Raw genomic sequence first — 25,482 nt, forward strand, 5'->3', positions numbered from 1 at the left:
TATATATATATATATATGTATATGTGTGTGTGTGTGTGTGTATGTACAGTATGTATGTGTGTGTGTGTATATATGTGTATGTGTATATGTATATATGTGTGTGTGTGTGTGTGTATGTACAGTATGTATGTGTGTGTGTGTATATATGTGTATGTGTATATGTATATATGTGTGTGTGTGTGTGTGTATGTACAGTATGTATGTGTGTGTGTATATGTATATATGCATGTGTGTGTGTGTGTGTGTGTATGTATGTATGTATGTGTGTGTGCGTGTGTGTGTGTGTGCAATATAAAAAGTACAAATATAAATTGAATTTGTGTATTATTATATTAATTTATTTATTATGTATTCTGTAAATTTGTTTCTGCAATAATTATTCACACTAAATGCTAAATTCAAAGCCCTAGTCTTGAAATTATGTATCCTCAACCATCCTATTTGGGTTCATTTAATTCCTACCTTGCCGGAACATGTGATATGTGATACTCTGTTTTTAAGATCAGCAGTTCTGTCTAGTTCTTGGATATATGGTGTCTTGCTGTGGTCATGTATACTCTGACAGCTGTGAGCTGCCTATTTAGATTTTTGGGCGCATTTAAACATTGAAAATGGAATGTCTGAACGTGTTTGTGTTGCCCATAAATGCCGTCTGGGTAGCAGCTAAAGCTTATAATAACAAATAAGGAAGATGAGAGACAGCCGATAGCTTGAGTCACTCCCTGACTCAGGGAAAATGTGTTTATCCACACAGTCCTGTGACCGTGAGATTACTCTAAGGACCGTCACGTGGGAATATAATGACCTCGGTATGTTTGTGTGCAGGGGGGCTGGAGCGCGCTCATGTGGGCCTCTTATAAGGGTCGTGTGGAGGTGGCACGTCTACTGCTGGAGAAGGGGGCAAACCCAAACATCACCGGACAGGTCTGCATAGCCTTTTCCTGTTCTATGTACAAGCATTTATTGTACATTAGAAACTCTGTTTGAGGTGTAGGAGAAAATGGCCCTGTCTCATCTCAAGGTTTGAGTGTTTTGTGCGGTGTGTAATTGATTTGTGTCTGTCCCAGTAGTACAGTGTTTACCCCATAATATGGGCGGCAGGAAGAGGCCATGCAGAGATCGTTCAGCTGCTGCTTCAGCATGGAGCCAAAGTCAACTGCTCTGACAAGGTACCTTATCAGTCCCATCTCAAAGAACGCTGAGCTTTCACTAGAATCGTAAACACTGGTGGTGAACTAAAAAGCTTGAGTCAACAGTTTCCACATGAGACCAATATATAATATAAACTACCGTTCAAAATTTGGGGTCAGTATGATTTTTTATTCTTTTTTCAGCAAGGACATATCACATTAAAATGTTAAAAAGTGCCTCCCAAGATTTCTATTTCAGATAAATGCTGTTCTTCTGAACTTTCTATTCATCAAAACCCCTGTCAAAAAAAGTTTCCACAAAAACAGTGAGGAGTACATTGAACTGTTTTCAACACTGATAATTAGAAGAAATGTTTCTTGAGCACCAAATCAGCATATTAGAATGATTTCTGAAGGATCATGTGACACTGAAGACTGGGGTAATAATGCTGTCATCGGTGGTTTTAGCTGTCATCACAAGAACAAATTACATTGCATATTAAAATAGATGTTATTTTAAATTGTAAAAATATTTCACAGTATTAATGTTTTTAAATGTATTTGTAATCAAATGAATGAGACTTCTTTCAAAAACAAAAAAACAAAATCTTACTGACCACAGCCTTTTGAACTGTAGTATAAATAATAAGTAATTGCAAAAAGAAAGTAGAAAAAAATAGCAAATCTTACTAAAATCACTGTAATACATGATCTATAGAGGTTTATTATTTAGTTTAGTTTAGTTTTTTTTTTTTATAATGTCATAAACCCGCAGATTGCTTTTATGGATTACTATAATTTGAATTAAAGGGATAGTTCACCCAAAAATGTCACATGGACTATTTTAATGATGTCCTTACTATCTTTCTGGGCCTTGAACGTGGTAGTTGCATTGCTATCTATGGAAGGTCAGAAAGCTCTTGGATTTCATCAAAAAATCTTAATTTGTGTTCTGAAGTTGAACGAAGGTCTTGCAGGTTCGGAATGACATGAGGGTGAGTAATTAATGACACAATTTTCATTTTGGGGTGAAATATCCCTTTATCAGTTATTATGCCAAGCAGTGTAGTTCATTTGCTTATCCACTGGCTGTTTATGGTTACTAAGCAAGATCAAACAATGAGCAAGATCAACAATCAAAGATCGGGATTCTATGAACGGTTGCACTTTATTTTACAGTATGCACACTTATCTGTACTTACAGTGTACCTAACTAAGAAAGTACTAGATAATGTAAGGTAACTATATGGGTTAGGGGTAGGTTCAGGGTTGGTACCTAGTTATTACCCAGTTTTTGTCATTACTAAAACAAGTACAATAGTATGCACATGCGAAGCAGGACTGTAAAATAAAGTGCTATCCTATGTGAATAAGCACCACATTCATAATTAATTAATGGAGACATTAGTAATTACACTGGAGTTTTTGTCTGTCGTTGTCAGTATGGCACCACACCCCTGATCTGGGCAGCCAGGAAGGGCCATTATGACTGTGTGATGCATCTGCTGGAGAACGGCGCCAATGTGGACCAGGAGGGAGCGGTACACACTTTTTTTTTTAAACTATTGTGTTTATTAGATTGTGAGTTCTGAAAGGCTTTGTCCAAATTCCCATTTTTCAGATGCACTAAATGTGCTGCTGATGCAATAAAGTCACTAAATTGAACACTTAAAAGACTGTATGTTACAGAATAAGGCCCCACTATGATCTCTCTCCTGTAGAACTCTATGACCGCGCTCATAGTGGCCGTGCGAGGTGGTTTCACTGAGGTGGTGAAGGAGCTGCTAAAGAGAAACCCCAACATGAATATGACTGATAAAGACGGAAACACTGCGCTGATGATCGCTGCTATAGAGGGCTACACTGAGATTGTCCAAGACCTGCTGGACGCGGGCACGTACGTCAACATCCCTGATCGGGTAAGGCTTCTCATGCATAGCTTATTTAACCTTGATTGTTAGTATTTAAGGAATCTTGAAATTCCCATTAATCTTGTTTGTGTTTTTGTGTCTCAGAGTGGTGATACTGTGCTTATCGGAGCCGTCAGAGGAGGTCATGTGGAGATCGTCCGAGCTTTGCTTAATAAATACGCTGATATTGATGTCAAAGGCCAGGTAACTGCATCTCCACCACACCGCCAGCTCTCCATTTCAGTCTCCTAAATCCATCAGCACACTGTCCCGAATGCTAATCTATACAGAACGGCCTCTTTGTTTTGATGCCCTTTTCACCTCATATTAGAATCCTGTTATTAATCCCCATGTGATTAAGGAAGTAGATGTCACTGTGACCCTGTGTTATTTAATTCTTTATTATAGGACGGTAAGACTGCCCTGTACTGGGCTGTGGAGAAAAGTAATGCAACCATGGTTCGAGACATTCTGCAGTGCAACCCTGACACTGAGGCCTACACCAAGGTAAAGAGCTGATTTTCATTGGATTTTGCCTTGTAATCCTATATGAATCTCATCATTATGATTGTAATACTTGTTTACGGTTGTGAAAGACGTTTACATACATATGCTTTGTGTGTGTTAATGTGTCAGGATGGAGAGACTCCCCTCATAAAAGCTACCAAGATGAGAAACATGGAAATAGTTGAGCTTCTTTTGGACAAAGGTGCCAAAGTGTCAGCAGTGGACAAGGTAAAACCATGAAGTATTTCTGAACATTTTCTGATTGACATGTCTTTATTATTGTCTTAATACAGACACCATTGAAGGCCAAATACCTGATATATATATATATATTTTTTTGTGTTTTTGAAAGAAGTGTCTTAAACAAATGTTAACCAAAGCTGCATTATTTGGTCAAAAATACATTAAAAACTGTGATATTGTGAAATGTTATTACAATTTATAATAAATGTTATATAATGAATGAATGAACCTAAACTTTTGAACGGTAGTGTGTGTGTATATATTTACTCACTAACTTCTGCATTTGAATGTTCTCTAAAAATATAATGTTATCTTCTCAGAAAGGTGACACAGCTCTGCATATTGCCATTCGTGGGAGAAGCCGCAAACTCGCTGAGCTGCTCTTGAGGAACCCTAAAGATGGTCGTCTGCTCTACCGGCCCAACAAAGAAGGAGAGACACCCTACAACATTGACTGCACTCATCAGAAGAGCATCCTCACCCAGATATTTGGAGCCAGTGAGTATTTCTTCAAACAGACCTTCTTTGCACAGTAACATGTCTGTCTCCAACACTTCTGATGTGTTCCTCCCCAGAGCACCTGTCTCCCTCTGAGTGTGACGGGGACATGCTGGGTTATGACCTGTACAGCAGCGCTCTGGCAGACATCCTGAGTGAGCCCACCATGCAGCCGCCCATCTGCGTGGGGCTTTACGCCCAGTGGGGCAGCGGCAAGTCCTTCCTGCTTAAGAAACTGGAGGGTATGAGCCAGAAATGACTATTGAAAATCTGGAGGGCCTTATTGGATCTGAATGAGATCTGATGGTGTTTTCACTGTTTCAGATGAGATGAAGACGTTCGCCGGGCAGCAGGTGGAGCCGTTGTTCCAGTTCTCGTGGTTGGTGGTAGTTTTGACTCTGCTGCTCTGTGGATCTGTGGCTCTGGTCCTCGGCTTTGCTGTCGACACTAAACTGGCCATCGCTGTGGCTTTCAGCCTGCTCGCCCTATTGTACATCTTCTTTGGTGAGAAATTGTCAAATTTACTGTCATGCCTCTGATTACAGGCCAAGTGTTAAAAAAGGAGTATAGATCCCTTGGAACCATAGCGCAACATATAACAGAGAAGGACAATGGCAACTTTAGACTTTATAGTAAACCGCAATAATACAGTAAATCAAAAACATGTAAACTACAAGTCAGTAATAAATCACAACGATAAATACGATAAAAAATAATAAAAATGATAAATACAAAGTAAAAAAAAAATCGGAATTACAGTAAGCAATACCTGCAAAGAATACTGTATGCAAACAATAATAACAATATTAATAAATAATTATACTATTCATTGCTGTAGATATGATGTTTTTTCATATTTTTGAATGTGATATATATTACTATTAATAATTTTATTTTTTTAATAATAATAATAATAATATATATATATATATATAAATATAAATAATTGTTGTTCTTACAAAAATGCAAATAATGAAATTGTTAATAATTGTAATAATAAATAATGATATTATTGAAATAATAATAATAATAGTATTAATAACCGTTATTCTTACAAAAACGGCAAATAATGAAATTGTAATAAAATGTATAATAAATAATGATATATTGAAATAATAATAATAATAATAGTAGTAATTATTATTGTTATTATTATTACAAAAAATGTCAAATCATAAATGCATGAAATATGTTATATAAGTGTCTAGTCAGTGCCTATAAAATAATTGTAGTGCAGCAAAGATTGTGCTGAGGTAGAGAAATAAAAAATTTAAGTCAGGGATTTGAACACTAATTATCAAAATAATATTTATTATTTAGTTACATTTATGGTGATTTTGTATTTATATATGCCTTATACCCTTGATTATCATTATTCATCTCATTACTATTGTAATTATGGACACTAAAAAGTTTAATATTCAGATTAGTATTCAACCAGTGCAGGCTTTTTATTGATGATTCATATTACATTTTGTCCCACTTGCTCCTTAATAATGTGAGTTCATCTTTGGTTACCAAAGAGGCACTGAACCGTACATATAAATGTGTCCACCAGAGTGCAGCATTGTACTTCAGAATGTCATGCATTGCCTGTTCTACGCTTATCTTGTTGTACATTCTCACAAACTTCTGGTTCAGTTCATATCAAAAAGTGCACCATCTCAGTCTCCTGTGTTTTTGAATGGTGTATGCAGTGTTGGTGTACTTTGGTGGGAGAAAAGGAGGGGAGAGTTGGAGTTGGGCCTGGGTCCTCAGCACCAGACTGGCCCGCCACATCGGCTACTTGGAGCTTCTTCTCAAACTCATGTTCGTCAATCCCCCCGAGCTTCCAGAGCAGACCACCAAAGCCCTGCCTGTCAGGTAGAGCCCTCAGAATACTGCACCCTTCACCAAACACATCCAACTACTTTACACTGATGTTTAATGGGTTTTTATTCGTATGCAAAGTTGAAATAAAATAAGATAAAGATGTAAACTGTATAAAGATGTTATCTACTTCGCCTAATGCTTTGGAGGCAAGATAAATGTATGCTGTGAACATTCTCTTCATGACATTATTAGATTACCTGCACATTCTGTTGAAACACGCACATGTGTGATGCTCATTTTCAGTCAGTCTTTTTTTGTTCTCCATCTGTCCAGGTTTCTGTTCACGGACTATAACCGTCTGTCGAGTGTGGGAGGGGAGACGTCCATGGCTGAAATGATAGCTACGCTGTCCGATGCCTGTGAGCGAGAGTTCGGCTTCTTGGCCACCAGACTTTTTAGGGTCTTCAAGAATGATGAAACTCAAGGTGTGTTTGTCGAATATGCAGTATGAACCTTGATAACAGAAAAGTATTGAAAAACATACTCAGTGCTTTTAATTAGTTAATTCTTGCCTTTCTGAATTGTTTTATACAACAATAAAAAACACAAGACTCTGTTACAGCGATTTCTATCATGGTAAAGGTTAGGCATAATGTAAAGCAGAGTTTGTCTTAAAGGGGTCATAGGATGCTACATGCACTTTTACAAGTTGTTTGAACTGAAATGTGTGTTGGCAGTGTGTGTACACAACCACCCTATAATGATAAAAATATACAGTGGGTACGGAAAGTATTCAGACCCCCTTAAATTTTTCACTCTTTGTTATATTGCAGCCATTTGCTAAAATCATTTAAGTTAATTTTTTTCCTCATTAATGTACACACAGCACCCCATATTGACAGAAAAACACAGAATTGTTGACATTTTTGCAGATTTATTAAAAAAGAAAAACTGAAATATCACATAGTCCTAAGTATTCAGACCCTTTGCTCAGTATTTAGTAGAAGCACCCTTTTGATCTAATACAGCCATGAGTCTTTTTGGAAAAGATGCAACAAGTTTTTCACACCTGGACTTGGGGATCCTCTGCCATTCCTCCTTGCAAATCCTCTCCAGTTCTGTCAGGTTGGACGGTAAACGTTGGTGGACAGCCATTTTTAGGTCTCTCCAGAGATGCTCAACTGGGTTTAAGTCAGGGCTCTGGCTGGGCCATTCAAGAACAGTCACAGAGTTGTTGTGAAGCCACTCCTTCGTTATTTTAGCTGTGTGCTTAGGGTCATTGTCTTGTTGGAAGGTAAACCTTCGGCCCAGTCTGAGGTCCTGAGCACTCTGGAGAAGGTTTTAGTCCAGGATATCCCTGTACTTGGCCACATTCATCTTTCCCTCGATTGCAACCAGTCATCCTGTCCCTGCAGCTGAAAAAATATATTTTTATTATTTTTGTATATTTTAATTTGAGTATACATTTTAATAATTTTATGCGTTTGTGTAATTTTTATTAGTTTTTGTTTTGAATATTTCTATTTTCTGTTTATTCATATCCCAATTTTAGTGTAAGTTATTTTAGTACTTTGATTTTAAACTTAGTTTATTTTAGTTCGTATTTATTTTAGTTATTTTATTTTTATTTTTCTGTGTTTTAGTTTTTTTTTATGTTAACCCCCTTAACTGTGGTAAAATAACCTTTTAAATAAATGTATTTTTCATAAATATTTATTTATCTTATTTGTTTTGTTTGTGAACATAAAACATCTGACTGGAAACTTGTATCATAGTTTCACCTACAGTATAGTGAAATCCCATTTGGTCAAAAACTGTACTCTACATAGCTCTATATTAAACATAAAAAATGGTCAATAATTATTCTATTAATAATAAATGGCATTTGTATAACATTTAATAATAGTATTATTTATTAATAATGTCATTACAGGTGTATATACTGTATATATCAGGTGTTTTATCATTGCTTCAAATGCAGCTCATCCAGTCACATTTTAGACTGTTTTGTTAGTATTTAACTTCAACCTGCCTTTTTTTTTACAGGAAAGAAGTGGAAGAAGACATGTTGCGTCCCCTCCTTCGTGCTCTTTGTGTTGACGTCGGGCTGTCTGATTACAGGCATGGCCCTGCTGGCCATCTTCAAGGTGAACGCAGAGAACCTGACGGTGAACGCGGTTCTGATCGCCATGGCCAGTGTGGTGGGTCTGGCCGTGCTGCTGAACTGTCGGACCTGGTGGCAGGTGGCGGACTCTGTGCTGCACTCTCAGAGGAGGAGGCTCCTTAACGCTGCCAACAGCATGCACAAGCTCAAGAGTGAGGGATTCATGAAGGTGAGCCAGTGATACTAATATAATATGTAATGTGCTTAGTTATAGTCATCACTATTACATTTATTTTCATTTAGCAGGTATTTTCTTATGCAAAGTGACTAACTCTGTGGCCTAACTAGGCAAGTCTTGAAGAGATGGATTTGCATGGTAATGTCCTCTAGAGCTGCACGATTAATCGTTAAAAGATCGGGATCTTATTTCTAAATGACAACGATTCCTCTGTGTCTATTGAGTCTTTGAAAAAGTCTTACCAGAACATTCAAATCTGTGTTCGTGCTGCCGCTGACACAGGGAGAGCAGTTATCATGTTTAGGTATGAAACCGCTTCACAAACAACTTTTTTCAACCACACAGTATTATTTCTGTCTTATTATCATTCATATAATCAAATAAAATATAAAAAGTTTATAGTTCGGATATAAACACTGTGAACAAAATGGAGTAAATCATCTTTTGAAAGTAGTTTTTGCTTCAAATTGGCGCTTTAACTTTAGTTTTTTACAGTGTTGATTACATTGTAGGTGGTGACAAGTGACTGTTAAAAATGCATTTGTCATTGACAGTGTTGGGCAAGTTACTCTGAAAATGTAATCAAGTTACTGATTACTGATTACTCCTTTTAAAAGTAATCGCGTTACTGTTCTGATTACTTTATTTCAAAAGTAATTAGTAATTAGTTACATTACTAGTTACGTTACTTTTTTCTCTATTAAATGTATGAAATCCCAGCATACACGCTCTCGATAAATATTTGTTATTAAAGCATCAACATTCACAGAACACTGTTATTTTTAACTAAAGCAAGCGGCTGCTGCGTGAATGGATTGGTATGGCGCCCGCACCCGCACTCGCACATCTTCTTTCTCGCTGCTGTTGCGTCGGGTCTCGCGGGAGCAGGTCTCTAATCCACTGGCACTTGACTTCCACAGTGCGTGTGCTACATCTTTTTACAATCTCTAGATTATAAAACACTGCATTCTGTCAGCATTGTAACGCGGCAGTAACGTATAGAGACCTCGGCTTGTAACTATACTCTAATTACTATTTTGAAAATGATAACACGTTAAATTACTCCGTTACTAAAAAAGTAATCAAATTACAGTAACGCGTTACTAAGCAATGCGTTACTGCCCAACACTGGTCATTGAATCATTCATTCAAGAGATTAGTTCAAAGCTGCTGATTCATTCAGTAATGGAACAAGTGAAGAATTTATGAGTGAGTCATTGAATTATTCATTAAATTAAAAAAAAATAATAATTCACTCAAATTAATTAAACATTTTTGAATAGGTGGAGGCAATTAATATTTTGTCACAGACTTTAGTAAATTACATGTTATTTTGCTTAGTTCAGAATCGTGGGAGAATTGTGATCTCTATTTGAAAGAAACTAATTGTGATTCGCAATTTATCCAGAATCGTGCAGCTCTAAAGTCCACAGTAAAATCGTAGTGGTTTTATTTTGTTTTATTTTATTTTATTTTTTTTATTTATTTTTTTTATTTTTTATTTTTTGAATGGAATGGAAATGGAAATGGAAATGGATTTATCATATTTAAACACAATTTGCAGTCTTTGGATTGCCACAGAGCCCAGATCTTGAACCAGATCATTCAGATTTTGTTTCAGGTCTCTTCCGAGACGACATCCTTCAGATTTTTGCTTTATTTTGTGAAAATTAAAAACATCTAAAGCTTCTGTTTTTTACAGCATGTTGCTTTGTATAGCTGATATATTTCCTTTTTCTCTCAGGTTTTGAAGTGTGAAGTGGAGCTCATGGCTAAAATGGCTAAAACCATTGATGGCTTCACTCAGAATCAGACCCGACTGGCTGTCATCATCGATGGCCTGGATTCCTGTGAACAAGACAAAGTGCTACAGATGCTTGATACGGTGCGTGTGTGTTTACGCTGCCATGCACAGCCCTGCATCAAACATCTCCCATATAACCAAATAATAGTATACAAATCTTTTTTACTGCCAGGATCGCATTTTCCGATGTATTCAACCAATGCCAAGAAGCTTTTGATGGCACATGCCATCCATCTCCGCTGTAAACATAACAGACTCCTTCTGTCTGAGCACACACGCTTCCTGCTCTTGACTAAATGGCCAAACAAGGTGCCTCATGTCCACTCTGTGGGAAGAACAAGCCCATTCACCTCTCAAACATCTCATGGATGTGCAGCACTGTTTAGAGTTCAGGCTTGTTTAGCTCCAGAAGTTCAGATTCCTCTCTCCCAGCTGGACTAATGGAATTTCCTTCAGCTAAATGTCATTATTTGGATATAATCCTCTTTTGTTGGCAGCCTGTTCACTGCTAATGAAATCTGCCATTTACCAGAGAGCCTGCAAAAACCCTCAAAGATTCCTTTGTGGCACAATTAGCCACATCTCTTATAAATTCTGGTCTTTTTGTCTCGGATTTTGATAGGAATTAGCAAATTGGATTTTTCCTTCAAGTTTAATATTGTTCCAGTTGCTAAAGCTGATGTTCTATAAGCAAAATGACGGATATGAATGCAGATGGCATTTTTTGTGCCACAATTTAGTTGGCGTGGAGAAACGCAACGTCAGCAGATATCTCACAGTGATTGCTATGGTCTACAAATCAGTATCCTGTGACACTTCTACATATTACGGTGTTCTTCATTAGTCTGGAAAGTCCTGTCACGTTTAAATGAGTACATGTCTTGGTGTGTGTAAATGTATACAGAGTGGCTTGTGTGTAATCATACACATGATCCACGACATATAATTTGAGCTATAGGCCTGTGTAACATAAATAGTCTAATAGAATTATTACTAAGTAACTTAATTCATTCTGAGAGTGAAATTAGGCCACTTGTTTAGTATAGCACATTGATTTAGCATATCGTAACCAAAAAGCCTATCATAAATACTGTATTATGTTTTTATGATATCTAATGCATTAACTAAATGCTAAATGACTAAATGTAAATGAACTAATAGTAACCGATGATCTAACCACTAGGCTCCAACTTAGACCAGATTTTCCCGAATTAATAAAGAGGAAACATTCTTGTCTCTTCTGTTTGCAGGTTCGGGTGCTCTTCTCTAAAGGCCCCTTCATCTCAATCTTTGCCAGTGACCCTCATATCATCATCAAGGCCATAAACCAGAACCTCAACAGTGTGCTACGTGACTCCAACATCAACGGCCACGACTACATGCGAAACATCATCCACCTGCCCGTGTTCCTCAACAGCCGTGGCCTCAGCACTGCCAAGAGACTCTGCATTTCCACACCAGCCAATGCGGATCAGCTGAACTCTGATGGTCGGTATAGGCAGAATTCAGAATTCCAATATGCATATTTTTACAAAATATGTAAAAAGTACATGCACATACTGCTGTAGTGAGGGGGAAGTACTTCATAGGACAGGACAGCTGGAATGAAAATTGGGACTCGGCGTAAAGATTAAAGAGAGTTTTCACCCAAAGTTTAAAATTCTGTTATGTACCGTCATGTCATTGTTTATAACTGTTTTTGTCCATACAGTGAAAGTCCCCACTGACTTGACACCGGCAGAAGAAAGTAAGTTGTACAGGTTTCAAATGACTTGAGGGTGAGAAAATGTCATATTTTTGGGTTCTATCCTCTAAATTCTTTTTTTGTATTGCTAGCTATTTATGGTGTGTTGATTTATTATATTTTATAATTTTATTTTTATTTTATTTTTATATTAGATTTAATTTTGTTTTTATTTTTAATGTTATTCTTATTTTAATTTAGTAAAATTTTATTTCATTTAATTTCATTTATAATTTTATATTACTTTATTTTATTTTAATTTAATTTAATATTTAATTTATAAAATTACAGATTTTTTTGTCAAGTACTTTTCTCTTTTGTACTAAGGCTCTCAAAAACCTTAAAACTGAAAATTCAGTAAGCATTTCTTCACCTTCATGTTGTTCGAAGCCTGTATGACTTTCTTTCTTTTGTGGAACAAAAAAGAAGAGATTTTAAAACATCTGAACATCTTACTTTTCTGTAATGCGTTTTATGTATAACAAGATGTTTGCGTTCTATTAATCTGATTTCTTTGATTTATGTGGCTGATAATTGTTGCGATTTGTCGTCTGCATCATCTGTGGTGTAGTGCATTTAATATAGACTAACAGCACAGCTTTTCCGCTCCGATACTTCCTCTGAACGTCTGACTCTCTCCATCTGTAGCGTGGCAAGAGGACATGGACAGGAAGTTGTCTCAGAACAGTCTCGGCGAACAGGGCAGGCAGGGCAGCAAAACAGCACTGAACCGCCGGGTAAGACTTAGCCTCCAACACTCCCACCACTTCCCATCAGCACGATTTAAGATAGCCAGCTCAACGAAGGCCATATGGCTGCTATTACCTCATTAGTAACTCATTTATAATGGCTTTAACCATGCTTATTCTCTCTAACAAGCTCTTTTACGCCTGTATGATTCATTTATTCACAGTTATAAAGGACAGTTAGGAGTCAGGACCGCGTGTGTGTGTGTGTGTGTGTGTTTTGGAGGGGGGGTATTGTCAGAGACCCTGGATGCCGCCGAGGAGCGTCTGTAATTGATTTAATGTCTGTTTACTCTTCCCGCTGAGATGCCATTGCCTAATGACGGGGTGCAGCAGCAGTGGGTCTCGGTGACAAAGCACTGGCACGGTGGCACAGAGGCAGGAGGCTAAGTGGCTCCTCTGCTTGCCCTGCGAGGGCTGTTTGTTTGCTTGGCTGATTTATCTGCCTCCTTTATTTGGCCCTTCTTTATTTCAGGGGCACGCTCCTCTTGTTTTGCCTCTGCTGTTTCTTGGCTGAGCATCCGGTTCGCCGTACCCCTGATCTGCACGTTTTGTTGTGAAAAGTTGTTAAGCGGGTTTCGTGAGCTGCTCGTGGAAGACTCCAGTCATTAACGAAGAGAAATAGTAGGGCGGCTCTGAAAGTGTTGTGTCCTTTTCTTGGTTAATGTGATTATGTCCCATTAAGCTGTGAGGTCAAACCGGTCTTTCTTGATGCACAAAGAGGATCTTCGATATAGTGGAGCCTAGGTTTGATACATTTAAGACTAATTTCATCATGCATATTTTTACATAAGTCTCCCCTCCATCATCCTGGATCAAAAAGGGGCCACCTTATTGATGGCCATGTGTTCCAAGTAGCAGTCAAGTCACAAGTTCAGCATTAAAAACTTCAAAGTGGGCTTAAAGCTCTGACCCTCCGGTGCTCGTGTTCAACTCTGCATTGTGCTTGTAGTGAACCGGCTGAAGCTTTAAGTGAAGAGCAGACATATCAGTCAGCCAGACCTCTTAGGACAAGTCAAATAGTCATGCACAACAAATTGCCCAGACACAACATTGAATCAGCAGCTCCAGACACAATCCACTGCAACTGCCATTTCACTGGTTCATTCTCAAACATCAGTTTTTATTAACTTTGTCATTTTCTGATGAGTGCTGATCCAACATTTCCATCATTTCCAACATGCACTCTCAAGTGAGAAATATGTAGCTCGACAATTTGACAGCACAAAGAAAGATGAAAATTAATTAAATTATTATTTATAATGATAATCATTATTATTCATAATGTATATTTATTTATTATTAAATTTTATACAATATATTTTTTATTTTATATAATAATAGTAGTAGTAGTAGTAATAATATTATATAATATTTGATCAATGTTATTATATTTTATGTTTTTATTGTATTTTACTTGTATTCATAGTTAATGCATATTTATTGCTGTGGTCAAATGATCATTACTTAATACATATTATTTTTATTATATTTTATTTCTATTAAACTAAAATATTTTTGTTATATTTATTATAATATATAATACTTTAATACATTTGCATTCTTATAGTCATTATCATTATTTCATACATATTATTTTTATTGTATTTTAGCTCTATTATTATATTTTTGTATAATATATTTTATATTCATGGTTTTAATAATGCGTACGTTTTCATTTTCGTTGGTTAAATTATTGCTGTTGTGGTCAAATTTAATGCTTCATATATCCACTAAAAAATTATGTTGGGACCAGTAGGTTAAAAGTAATTTCAGGAAATGTTTGCCGTAAGTTTATCATTTGTTTGCAGATTCCATTTTGTCACAGTTGCTGAAAAAAAGTATGTAAAACATCTATAAATCACATACTTTTCTCTACAGCTGTGTTTGTTATGTAATTTGTATATGTAGCTTAAATGTCAAAATACTTTCTGCGGCCACTGTTTGGCGTTTATGATTTATACTGCACAATGATTGGAAGGTTGCATCTTAAGAGTATATGTATGTGTGTGTCTGTTAGCGAAAGAGAGCGACCGAACTGTGAAGAGAATGATTAGATCTTGTGGAAACACAATGTACTTGTAGTTGACAGGTACATGACAGTATACTAAATCAAAACATGCAGAAGAGGCCTACAGTTATCACACAGATGCTACAGGCCTCCTGACATTGAGTTGTCTGTATATTGGTGTGTAGGACACGTACCGCAGGAGACAGATGCAGCGCTCCGTCACGCGCCAGATGTCCTTTGACCTGACCAAGCTGCTGGTCACCGAAGACTGGTTCAGTGACATCAGCCCTCAGACGATGAGGAGACTGCTCAACATCGTGTCAGTCACAGGTCAGTGTGACCCAATTATACTTCCATACATTCGTTATTGATTGTGGCGTGTTAAAGACATGAGCAGTGAGCTTACAAATATATAACAGTAATGAAGTGTCTTTTGTTAGGTCGCCTACTTAGAGCCAATCAGATCATTTTTAACTGGGACCGACTAGCGTCCTGGATCAACCTGACGGAGGAGTGGCCGTACCGCACATCCTGGATCATTCTCTTCCTGGAGGAAACTGATGGAGTCTCAGACCAGGTCACACTGAGGACCATCTATGAGAGGTCAGCTTACACGTCCTCTGTACCTCACATCAAACGTTAAACTTCATAACATACAAATATTATAACTGGGAATTTGAATGAAAATGTATTTATTTATTACTTGTATTTATTTATTTATTTACTTAATTAATATTGAGTTATTTCTCTTATTTCTTTATTTAGTTTTTTTTGTTATTTATCTATATCTATATTTTTATTTAGTTATTTATCTATTATTAATTTTATTATTTCTTATTTTATTGTCATTAATTTTATTAGTATTTATGTATTAATTTATTTACTTAATTCTATTCTTTAGTTATTTCTATTACTACTTTAGTCTTTTGTTATTTACCTATGTTTTTTGTTCATTTTCTTGTTTAGTGTATTTAGATCTTAATTTCTAATATTTCAGTTAGTTATTTCTCTAATTTATTTATTTTATTTTATTTATTATTCATTTTATTATTTCTTATTTTACCTTTAGTAATTTTATTATTATTTATTAATATTATTTATTTATATACTTCTGTATTTAGTTATTTCTATTACTACTTTATTTAGTCTTTTGTTATTTACCTATGTTTTTTGTTAATTTTCTTGTTTAGTGTATTTATTTAGATCTTAATTTCTAATATTTCAGTTAGTTATTTCTCTAATTTATTTATTTTATTTATTATTTTACCTTTAGTAATTGTATTATTATTTATTAATATTGTTTATTTATTTATTTATATACTTCTGTATTTAGTTATTTCTTTTACTTTATTTAGTTTTTGTTATTTATCCGTTTTTTTTTTCATTTTCTTTTTTTAGTGTATTTATTTAGATCTTAATTTCTATTATTTTTATTTATTTAATATTTAGTTATTTATCTATTATTTTTTTTATTATTTTACTGTTATTCATTTTATTGTTATTTATTTAGTTCTATTTATTTTAGTTCTGTTTCTTTGTTAATTCCATGATTCATTTTGTTTAGTTCTTTAATTCCAAAATGATTATTATTGTTAATATTATTTTAGTCCTTGTGACTTTTTTTCTGTTGATGCATATGGCACGAAAATTTATTTTGTTCTAGTTTGTTGTGCTTTCAATGTAATAATGCCTGCAACCTGCAGGTGGCAGCAGGAAATCTCGGTTCCTTCTATTTCATTTTTGGTCCGCAGCACAATTCCTATAAATCAGGATGTCTCATTGGGTACGATGTACCATGAAGTATTTCAAGCTTTGATCTTTCCTTTCATCCGCTTACAGCAGGATTTTCATATATGAACAGCAAAACAAAAAGAATGCTGCTCAGTCGCTGCCTGACTAACAGACTGTCATTCTTTAATAATTGTCTTATTTACTTGTTGTCGTCAAACATGCAACACGCCATCACAGTTACATCTGCTGCATCCTCTCTAGAGGGTTTGACGAGTGTGTGTGTAGCTGCTGTAAGGGGAGATGTTGAGGCCGTTAGGTTTGCTGATGCTCAGTGTTTGGCCTTTAAAGGTTGCTCTGTCACACTGCACTAACATGCTGTGACTCCTGGGGCTGTAGAAGTGTCAGAGCATCTCAGTGTCAGCATCTGCTCTCTCTACCCATCGCTCTTTCTTTCCCAGCCCCCATGATGCCCTTTAGCGCTTCGTCTCACCCGTTTTTCTCCTCTTTCATACCCCGAAATACCCTTCATTTCCTCGTGTCCACACCAGCGCTGCATTTCGGTGCAGGTGGGCGGCAGTGAATCGTTCGCTGTGGATGTTAAAATAGAGGCCTGTCATGTTGTTCTGTTATCTGTCACAGATGTTGCTCAGATAAGAAACTGTCAAATCTACTGGTGCTTTTTTTCTTCCTTCTGTTGCACTCTCGAGGTCACGTGGCCATGCATTTGCTCGCTTTTTATAGAAATGGGGGTGAGTCACAGCGGCCGGCATAGTCCATTTTAGCAGCCATTTCTCAATGATTAGCCATAAAGCTACAGTATATGTTGGGTCATTGTGAAGGGGTTTTAGGCCTGTTAGTCTCTTGACCAGAGCGATCTGAACGGGTCAGTATGTGGTCCACACTGATGTGAGAGCCAATCAGGAAGCTCCGTAGTGGCAGACGTGAGTTTCATAGGTCAGCTGTCGTTTTCAATCGAGTCACAAGGCCTAGGCTTGTGTTCTCACTCTTGTGATAGTGTGTGAAGACCAATGGACTGATATAATTTGCTCAGGAAATGGACATACTGTGTGTGTATGAGAGTGTGTGTGGGTGTGTTGCCCGGTTTAGCTTGGTTTTCTACATCCTTCTGCCTTTCTCTCAACACACACACACATTCCTAGAAGAGAGAAGTGGCGAAATCCCCTCTTTGTAACATTGCTCCATGGTAGGTCATTATGAGGCTGAGCTCTCATAGTGCCTTTGTGTGTTTTCTGGTGTGTGTGTGTGTGTTTGTTTGTGACACATTTCGTTCATACAGTTTGCACAACATAACCCTTAAAACCCACACCACAATGCGAGACACACCAAAAACTATTTGTGTGTCGTTGTATCTAAGAATTGGTCAGAATAGACGATTAGTAAGCTAGTTGATTATCGAGTTTGACTAGTTATCTATATTTTTCCTTCCTTCTTTGAGAATGTTTAGTGTACTAACAAGTTTGTTAGCACAGGAAAACCCTCTCAGAGAAGATGCATCTGAAAATTCTTTTGATTTCCTTTAAAGCACTGTTAAAAATATTAAAGGGGTCATGAACGGCATTTTCCTTCTACTTATAATGTTATTAAGATTTTTACATTAAAAACATCATGATTTATTAGTAATAGGCTTTTTCGATCCTGTTTAAGGATGCCAACTGCTATGATTGGGTAACAGTTTTGGATATTAAAATAATAGATGGATGCTGCTGTGATTTATACTGAAAAAATGTGTAATTTTGGTTAAAAACATAAATAATCCAGTATGAAATGACTAATTTTGGCAGCTTGGTTTCAATAAGAGCTGTTTTTGGACTAACAAGGAAGTTTTGAGTTATGAAACTTACAGGATATTTTTTTTATAGTACAATGACCTCTTATATATCAAGAGATCAAGGGAAATTTAATTTCTCAACTCATGACCCCTTTAAAGTATAATTTTGTCCTTTTTTTTTTTTGTTAAATTGTTGATTGCTTTGTCACGTCTCACTCTTTATGCAGAATCTTACATGATGATCAATGCATTTTAATCCTTTTTTTTTTTTTTTTATAAAAATTTTTACAATTTCTAAAGTTTGTCCTGAGACATATGTATGAATATGCAAATATGTCTTGTGTAAACGCCCGCTAAAAAACTGTGCCTGGTGGACATGACCCTAAACCTAAAAAAATATGCAGGGCTTCTTTAAGACTAACAGGTTAAATGAACAATTTAGTAGTAGTTTTGTGCAATTTATATATATTGCACCTTGTATAGATTTAAAGTAACTCAAAGTGCTTAAGATATTGGACAATGATTTTTTTTTATAAAAAACAAATGCGAAAACATTAAAACTGTCAAATTGTGTAATATTATATACGCATTTGCATTTTTCAGGTGAGAGAAAATGAAAGCATTGCTCTGTACCTTTACATCTTCCAGTGAAACAAAATGTCATATTTGGGGGAATTTTTGTGAGAGGAACTCTTAGTTATAGTAATAAATCTATTGCAATTTTAGTAATCTTAGTCTTAGTAATGCGATTTATTTGAGACTATGGTTGTCATAATACTAACTTTTCAGTAGTCAATGCCAATATCATGAAAATGTCATGACTCATGACTCTTGATGATACCTATTTCAAAAAAACAATGTGCTTTTGAACTGTAGTATGTAACAACTCTGTAATATGGAAACAACTCTCCAGTTCCTCGGTGATCCGGCCTTTAATCTGCACCAGAATGTGAATAATCTGTTAATAACATCAGCTTGTTTTATGATTAACATTTAGACAGGCTACAGTAATTCGACGAGCAGGCGAAACACAAGGATTTCTGTGTCCTTAAGGTACACTGGCTTATAACCACCAGGTCACCAGTGTTTGTACCTCTGCATTTTGAATGAAACTACAAATTACTCTTAGTCCACTCACCAAAAAGCCCAACTTACCTAGACAAATTGAAAGAAAAATGCTCAGCCAATTCCCTTTCCGCCCGAATTCGACTCAAGTCATTCTCTGTTTCAGTGTAAAGGTTTTTTTTAGACCAGTCTGGACTTAATGGTCTCCCTTCTGAAAGACCATGAGTCACGGTTGTTTTTGGTCTTTATGACCATTATTTCAGACCGAGAATGTCTTAGTTATAGTGAGACACATTTGGGCCGTTTTACCATAAAAAGCAAACAGGCGGAAGTCCGAATGGAAAGCGAGTGAGCGAGAGAGATGTTGTGGTGGCTGATGGCCATGATCTGTAGTGGACTTTTTGAGCAGAGTCAGGTCCACCGGGAGTTTATTTATGGCACTTTGCTCTGGTTTTGTGCTTGTTACGAGGTGTGGCCTGCCGAGCCGGTTCTGCTCTGACATCTGGTGTCCCACTTGTGCCAGGATGGTATGACAGAACCTGAGTGGGTCGGGTACCATGCCCAGCCCGCTCTCCCCTTATCAGCCGGCTCTGGCCCGCTAACATATGTTCCCGCCTCCCCTACTCCGAGAGCGGCCTTTGTTAATTAACCCACCAGGAGAATTGGCGTGGCGTGCTCCCAAAACGACCAATCGCTGGAGGGGTTCAATGTGAAAGCGCAGGAAGGAGGACACGCCTCTTCACCTTTCGTCCACACCTCCCGCACCTCTCGGCGTCTTCTTGGCATGCCAACTCGGTGTGACATTCACCGGTGAAAGAAAAAGAACACGGAAGCCCTTCCGCTTTTTTCGAAAGGCTCGTCCCGCTCACAATGCTTCCTGTCACAATGCTCAGCTTATTCATTGAGGGAACAATCGGCTCTCAGTGCTGGGCTTCAAATCCAGGATTTAAAGCGATTTTTAGCAAAACTTTCTAACTAATGACACTCGAAATGAATGCATGCAAGGCTATTGAAGCTAATTAGACAGACTCTTCTCCCAAGTACTGAAACATAAAGATGACATACTGTTCATTCAGGATTACTTTAATTGGTACAATTATTGTAATTTCAGTCGCAATTACATCAGGAGATAAAAGCGCCTTCTGACACACATTTATGTGATTTCCTTTATGCGAAAAGCCTAATAAGCCTTTAAATAATTCTTCTGAAAAGCACACGGCTTCCTTTATTCTGCTCTTTTGAACTTCTTTGCCTTTGAGTTGGGATTTCTCACTTTTCTGTGGATTTGTATTTTTGTCACGTCCTGGTCTTGTCTCTAGCATCTCGATGTGTTTTCTCCTCTGCCTTTGGAGGGAAGCTATTGTCCGTGAACCTGATCCTTCAAGAATACTTTGGTGGAAGAGGTAAACTTAGTAATTTAAAAAGTGCAGCCATTATTTGCCCAGAGGCCCTATAAATGATTAGGCTGTTGAAAGCCCCATCTATTCCCCAAAGGAGAGAAGCCCAATCTAAGATAGGGAGTGCATTTATTGGGTGCACAAAGTGACCTCCAGATGGATGAGATGAGTTTGAAACTGGGGAAGAGGTTGTGGGCTGCATAGAGGGATTTAAAGTCACTCTTTGGAACGTTTCTGCGATGCATTGTGGGTTTGTGCCATGAGGTCCACTTTCATGGCCGTTACTCTGAATAAAAGAAAGGCCATCATGCTGGCTCACATGTGTCAAGGGTAATTATTTATCCATTAATCACTCAGTTTTCAGGGAACTGAAATTGTCACCCGGAACCCTAAGGTGTTGTGTCAGCAAATCTAAGGAGAGAACCGTTAGTGTGAAACCGAAAGGATGTACTCAATAACCTGTCACTGTTGAGGCTAAGACTGAAATTCATGTGTGATGCAACTCTAACTAAGGTAGAGCCACTATAAAGGGTTTTGCAGAAAGATGATGGCCTACTTACAAATACTAAAGACCGCATGATCTTAATCAGTTGAGACTGATTTTTATGTTAAGCAAGATTAGTATGCTCTAAATGGTTCCTTGCTGCATTTTGTGCTATGAACTTTCTAAAGCAGCTGAAACTCCGATAACACGGCTTGTTAGTGCAATTAAATCTGTCCTGGTTGAGTAAAACCTGGAGTAACTTACTCTTTCCAACTTTAGTTAACTCAAGTTCAAGTAACTTCGGACCTCATGACACATACCTGCCTTGCAAAGGCAAAAGGCTGTAACTTCGTTTCGAAAATGAGTTATTGATTTTTTTGGGACATTCAAGACCTCCTTTATTATGTGGATAAGTATCTTGAGTCAATTTCATTGTTTTTTCAAGAAAAATAATGGGTTGTCTTAACAGTAACTTCCAAAAGCCCATGAGAAACCAAGGTTGAACACCGTACAACACCAGTTACCGCTCTTTGACTTTGTTTTGAAACCCTCAATATGTAATCGTAAATAATCTTTAAAGTTTTTCTTTTTTCTTTTTATAATGCAGGCTATTCACTCAGTGCCAGCTTGTCAGTCTGGGGCTGCCCACTTCTAGTTGCACGTGTGTGGACTCGAATGCCGTGATTGCGTAGCATGTACCTATCACACATAAAATCAGTAGTAACAGTTCGCAATCAAATCCATATTCTACCTTTTCTTGTAACCCGATAAAATCCATGGCAATAAACGTCATCGGAGATGTTTAATCCACAAGCATTCTGAGCATTATTCCTACTTCCTGTCGTTCACATTAATCCACAAGTCGTCCTTTTAGGTTAGGCTGTTTTCATTCAGTTCAATGTAAAAGCAATTAGGCTCTGTCTTGCATCCTTTTATGCTAGTGAACTTTGCAAATAAATTGGTTGCAAAACGGTGTCTACGCACATGTTTAACTTTTTGTCTGTTTGTTACGGTCAGAGAAACAATTAATATAGTCACATTACTATAAGTTATAGCCTATTAAATCACTAGAGCCCATGATCACTAATCATTTTGTAAATGGTGATCAGCAACCAAATATTGATAATGTGGAAGTTGCTGCCTTTTTCCTTGACGTGACTTCAAACTTTTTTTCAGACAATACAAAGGCAGAGTACAATAACTTAAAAATAGGGGTAAAAATCAAGTTTAAGCTCAAGATTTTTTTATGTAGATAATTTTCATTACTAAAACATGTAATTTCCAGATTTCCAGTGTCCTAATTAATTTGGCTGGACAAATAAAAAACTTTAAAGTCATTTTTCTCAGGTCCACACTCTTAGCTAGTTAAGGACTTTTGCCTTTGTAGGGCAGATACATTATTGTTATTTCCACCTTTGTCAGTTAATTTCACTGTTATTTTCTTGATATTTTATATTGTCCTCTTCTTGCGGCTCAGCTGTTGAGCGTTGTGGGAAGAGGCTGGAGTGTGTCCACCTAGTGGACCCTCCAATTACTGCAGTCATTTCCAAGAACCATGTGCAGAGGACACAAAAAAGTCAAAAGAAAAGTCAAAAAGTATATATATATATTTGGAAAGATGTTTTTACTCTTTGATCAGATTATGATTAATCATAAGGACCTGTTCTAGATGTTAGACGTCTCTTTGGTTTCTATTTTTAAACATAGCATCACTTTGGTCAGGTTACTCTGTCTAGTCAATCTATTTTGGGCAAAGTTCCTCTCAAAGCTTCACCTGCCAGTAACCAACATCATTAGACTTATCTATAAATATCTATTGTTTTCCAGTATAATTGTGTTCCACTGCTTCCCTGGGGTAGCGCTCAGCTTTCATCAATGGGGAAAAAAATCCCATGAAAGTTCATTAGAGTTTTTTTACGCTTCTGGGCAAGAAGCTTTTGTTTATAGATGGGTTTACTCATTTCTCAAAGTTTGGCTGCCAGTTTGGAGGTTTCTCTGGGTTCTTGCACTTCTTAGTTCATCTCAGTCTTCATTTATTTGTGATTTGTGACAAAGATGTTGAACTAATTGGGACCTGAATGAAACCGCTTGGAGTGAACATCTACCAAAGTCAGTCCTGCCTCTTCTAGCACCTCACCATCCACCTATCATACAAAACTTCATGACTGGTGATGGCGACTGTTGTTCTTTTCACGGTTGGCACATTGATTCTCTTTATGGAGCTCAGAAAATATATGTATGTTGGCATTATGCGTCTTATGGAGGGCAGGGTGGCATCGGCGTGTTTGAGCCTAATTGAGCGTCCTCAAACTGTCCACACAAGGGTGGCTGTAAGCAAAGTCAAGTGGCACGTTCAGGGGAAAATAGTGGGAGAATTATACTCTTTCCCGTCAGCTGCTGTGTGTGGGAGTCTTTGAAGAAGAGGAGGAAGAAAAAAAGAGCTAAGCCAGCTTTGGGATCGATTAGCATTTGGATAAACCCAATGAGAGACCTCTCAAGTGGCCAACATTTAAGGCATCCACACCGCTAGCCCAAACGACACAACACGGCCCCGATCAATAGCAGTATTGTTTGAGATGCCTTCGGTGCTTTTATCTTTGTGTGCACTCTTTAAAACGGCAAGTATCTTAAACAGCGGAGCTTAATTTCCCTCACTCCCAGTGCTTCCATGACAGATGAATGATAGCAATTTTCTCTCATAGCAAAGGCAAGAATGTCAAAAGTAATTGCTAAACAAATCACTTGATGTCGAAGCCAACTTCTTCTCCCACCAGCTTCAAAAGCTGTCTTTTTCTGGTGGAAGAATTACGTCAGCTTCAATTGATTATAAATAGTATTCTTAGCATGCAGTAACAGAAGATGTGTACAGCTGGGAAAAGATTAGCCTTCTCTTGGCTGTGGCATGATGTTTGTGTCTATATATGAATAGTTGAATGCAAATACTAGCGATAGTGGGTTTGGGGGGGAATTAGCTTGTCTGCTGCCTACTGTGTCTCCTAAAATGTAGCTGTATCTGCTCATGTCGTATCCATAACCATATCTTTGCTGTTCGGTTAAAAACACGCATCTACACTTTAGGCAATTTAGACTGAATGCGCAGAATGACTGCTGTTTGAATTGCACATCAAAATGACCAATAAAAGATGATGTTAAATAAGGATAACTGTATAAGTATCTACACAGACCGTGAGAAAACCATATATCTCTCACTCTTATGTTTTTACATTGTTTGTAAAAGCTAATTCTGGAAATTGATGCATCTGACTGAAGTCTGACTGAGACTTTGTATCCACTGAAGTATCTCTTTTTCACACACTACTCTTCAAAAGTTTGGGGTATTTTATTTTATTATTTTAATAACTGTTTAATAAGTATTTACACAGACCTTGAGAAAACCATATATCTCTCACTCTTATGTTTTTACATTGTTTGTAAAAGCTAATTCTGGAAATTGATGCATCTGACTAAAGTCTGACAGAGATTTTTTTATCCACTGAAGTATCTCTTTTTCACACACTACTCTTCAAAAGTTAGGGATGTTTTATTTTATTTTATTTTATAAGTCTTATATAGGTCTTATATTTATTTGATAAAAATGCAGTAAAAACGTCTCGGTTACGTATGTAACCCTCGTTCCCTGAAGGAGGGAACGGAGACGTCACGTCGGATGACCGACGAATTGGGATCTCGCTTAGAGGGACCAATCTACTTCGAGTGTAAACTAAACGAGCCAATGCACATTGGCATGCGATTATTGCATCCAGCTGCTGCTGATCACAGCGTGAGTATAAGTAGGCAGCAGATGCAACGCATATTCAGGTTTTCGCTGAGGAGCCGAGCCGGTGACCCGGCAGCTCAGCGGTGGTACAGATCCGACGTGACGTCGAGAGTGACCGACTGAAAGGGAACTAACATTATGAAATATTTCAATTTAAAAGAACTGTTTTTTACTTTTTTTTCTATATTTAATATTTAATATTCTATTTTGATATTAATAAAATAATAGAATTGTTCAGCAGCCATTACTCTTCAGTCTTTTCAGTCTTTTTCAAGTCAACATTTCTTGCTATCAGTGCTGGAAACAGTTGTGTGAATAGAATGTTCATAAGAAAAGCATTTATTTGAAATAGAAATCTTTTATAACATTATAAATGTCTTTACTGTCACTTTTGATCAATTCTAATTCTGGAAATTGATGCATCTGACTAAAGTCTGACAGAGATTTTTTTATCCACTGAAGTATCTCTTTTTCACACACTACTCTTCAAA

The 25,482-nt window shown here is 37.0% G+C and overlaps 1 protein-coding gene across 7 annotated transcripts in view; it reads left to right on the top strand.

Annotated features, from left to right (window-relative positions):
- LOC107752760 (kinase D-interacting substrate of 220 kDa-like) overlaps positions 1–25,482 on the top strand; it is a 60,980-nt gene that overhangs the window by 9,106 nt on the left and 26,392 nt on the right. For 5 of the 7 annotated variants that reach the window (XM_016568809.1, XM_016568810.1, XM_016568811.1 and 2 more), the window contains 18 exons: positions 826–924; positions 1,071–1,169; positions 2,573–2,671; positions 2,852–3,049; positions 3,146–3,244; positions 3,449–3,547; positions 3,677–3,775; positions 4,111–4,288; positions 4,366–4,530; positions 4,613–4,792; positions 5,986–6,151; positions 6,434–6,585; positions 8,147–8,433; positions 10,187–10,327; positions 11,497–11,734; positions 12,639–12,727; positions 14,933–15,077; positions 15,188–15,350. In XM_016568809.1, the coding sequence (XP_016424295.1) occupies positions 826–924; positions 1,071–1,169; positions 2,573–2,671; positions 2,852–3,049; positions 3,146–3,244; positions 3,449–3,547; positions 3,677–3,775; positions 4,111–4,288; positions 4,366–4,530; positions 4,613–4,792; positions 5,986–6,151; positions 6,434–6,585; positions 8,147–8,433; positions 10,187–10,327; positions 11,497–11,734; positions 12,639–12,727; positions 14,933–15,077; positions 15,188–15,350 (2,696 nt within the window). The remainder of the gene's footprint in view (positions 1–825; positions 925–1,070; positions 1,170–2,572; positions 2,672–2,851; positions 3,050–3,145; positions 3,245–3,448; positions 3,548–3,676; positions 3,776–4,110; positions 4,289–4,365; positions 4,531–4,612; positions 4,793–5,985; positions 6,152–6,433; positions 6,586–8,146; positions 8,434–10,186; positions 10,328–11,496; positions 11,735–12,638; positions 12,728–14,932; positions 15,078–15,187; positions 15,351–25,482) is intronic. The other 2 variants (XM_016568807.1, XM_016568812.1) reach the window with 2 other exon arrangements.

This window comes from Sinocyclocheilus rhinocerous, unplaced genomic scaffold (genome assembly GCF_001515625.1).
Source record: "Sinocyclocheilus rhinocerous isolate Xijiao unplaced genomic scaffold, SAMN03320098_v1.1 scaffold61, whole genome shotgun sequence".
NCBI classification, from domain to species: Eukaryota; Metazoa; Chordata; class Actinopteri; order Cypriniformes; family Cyprinidae; genus Sinocyclocheilus; species Sinocyclocheilus rhinocerous.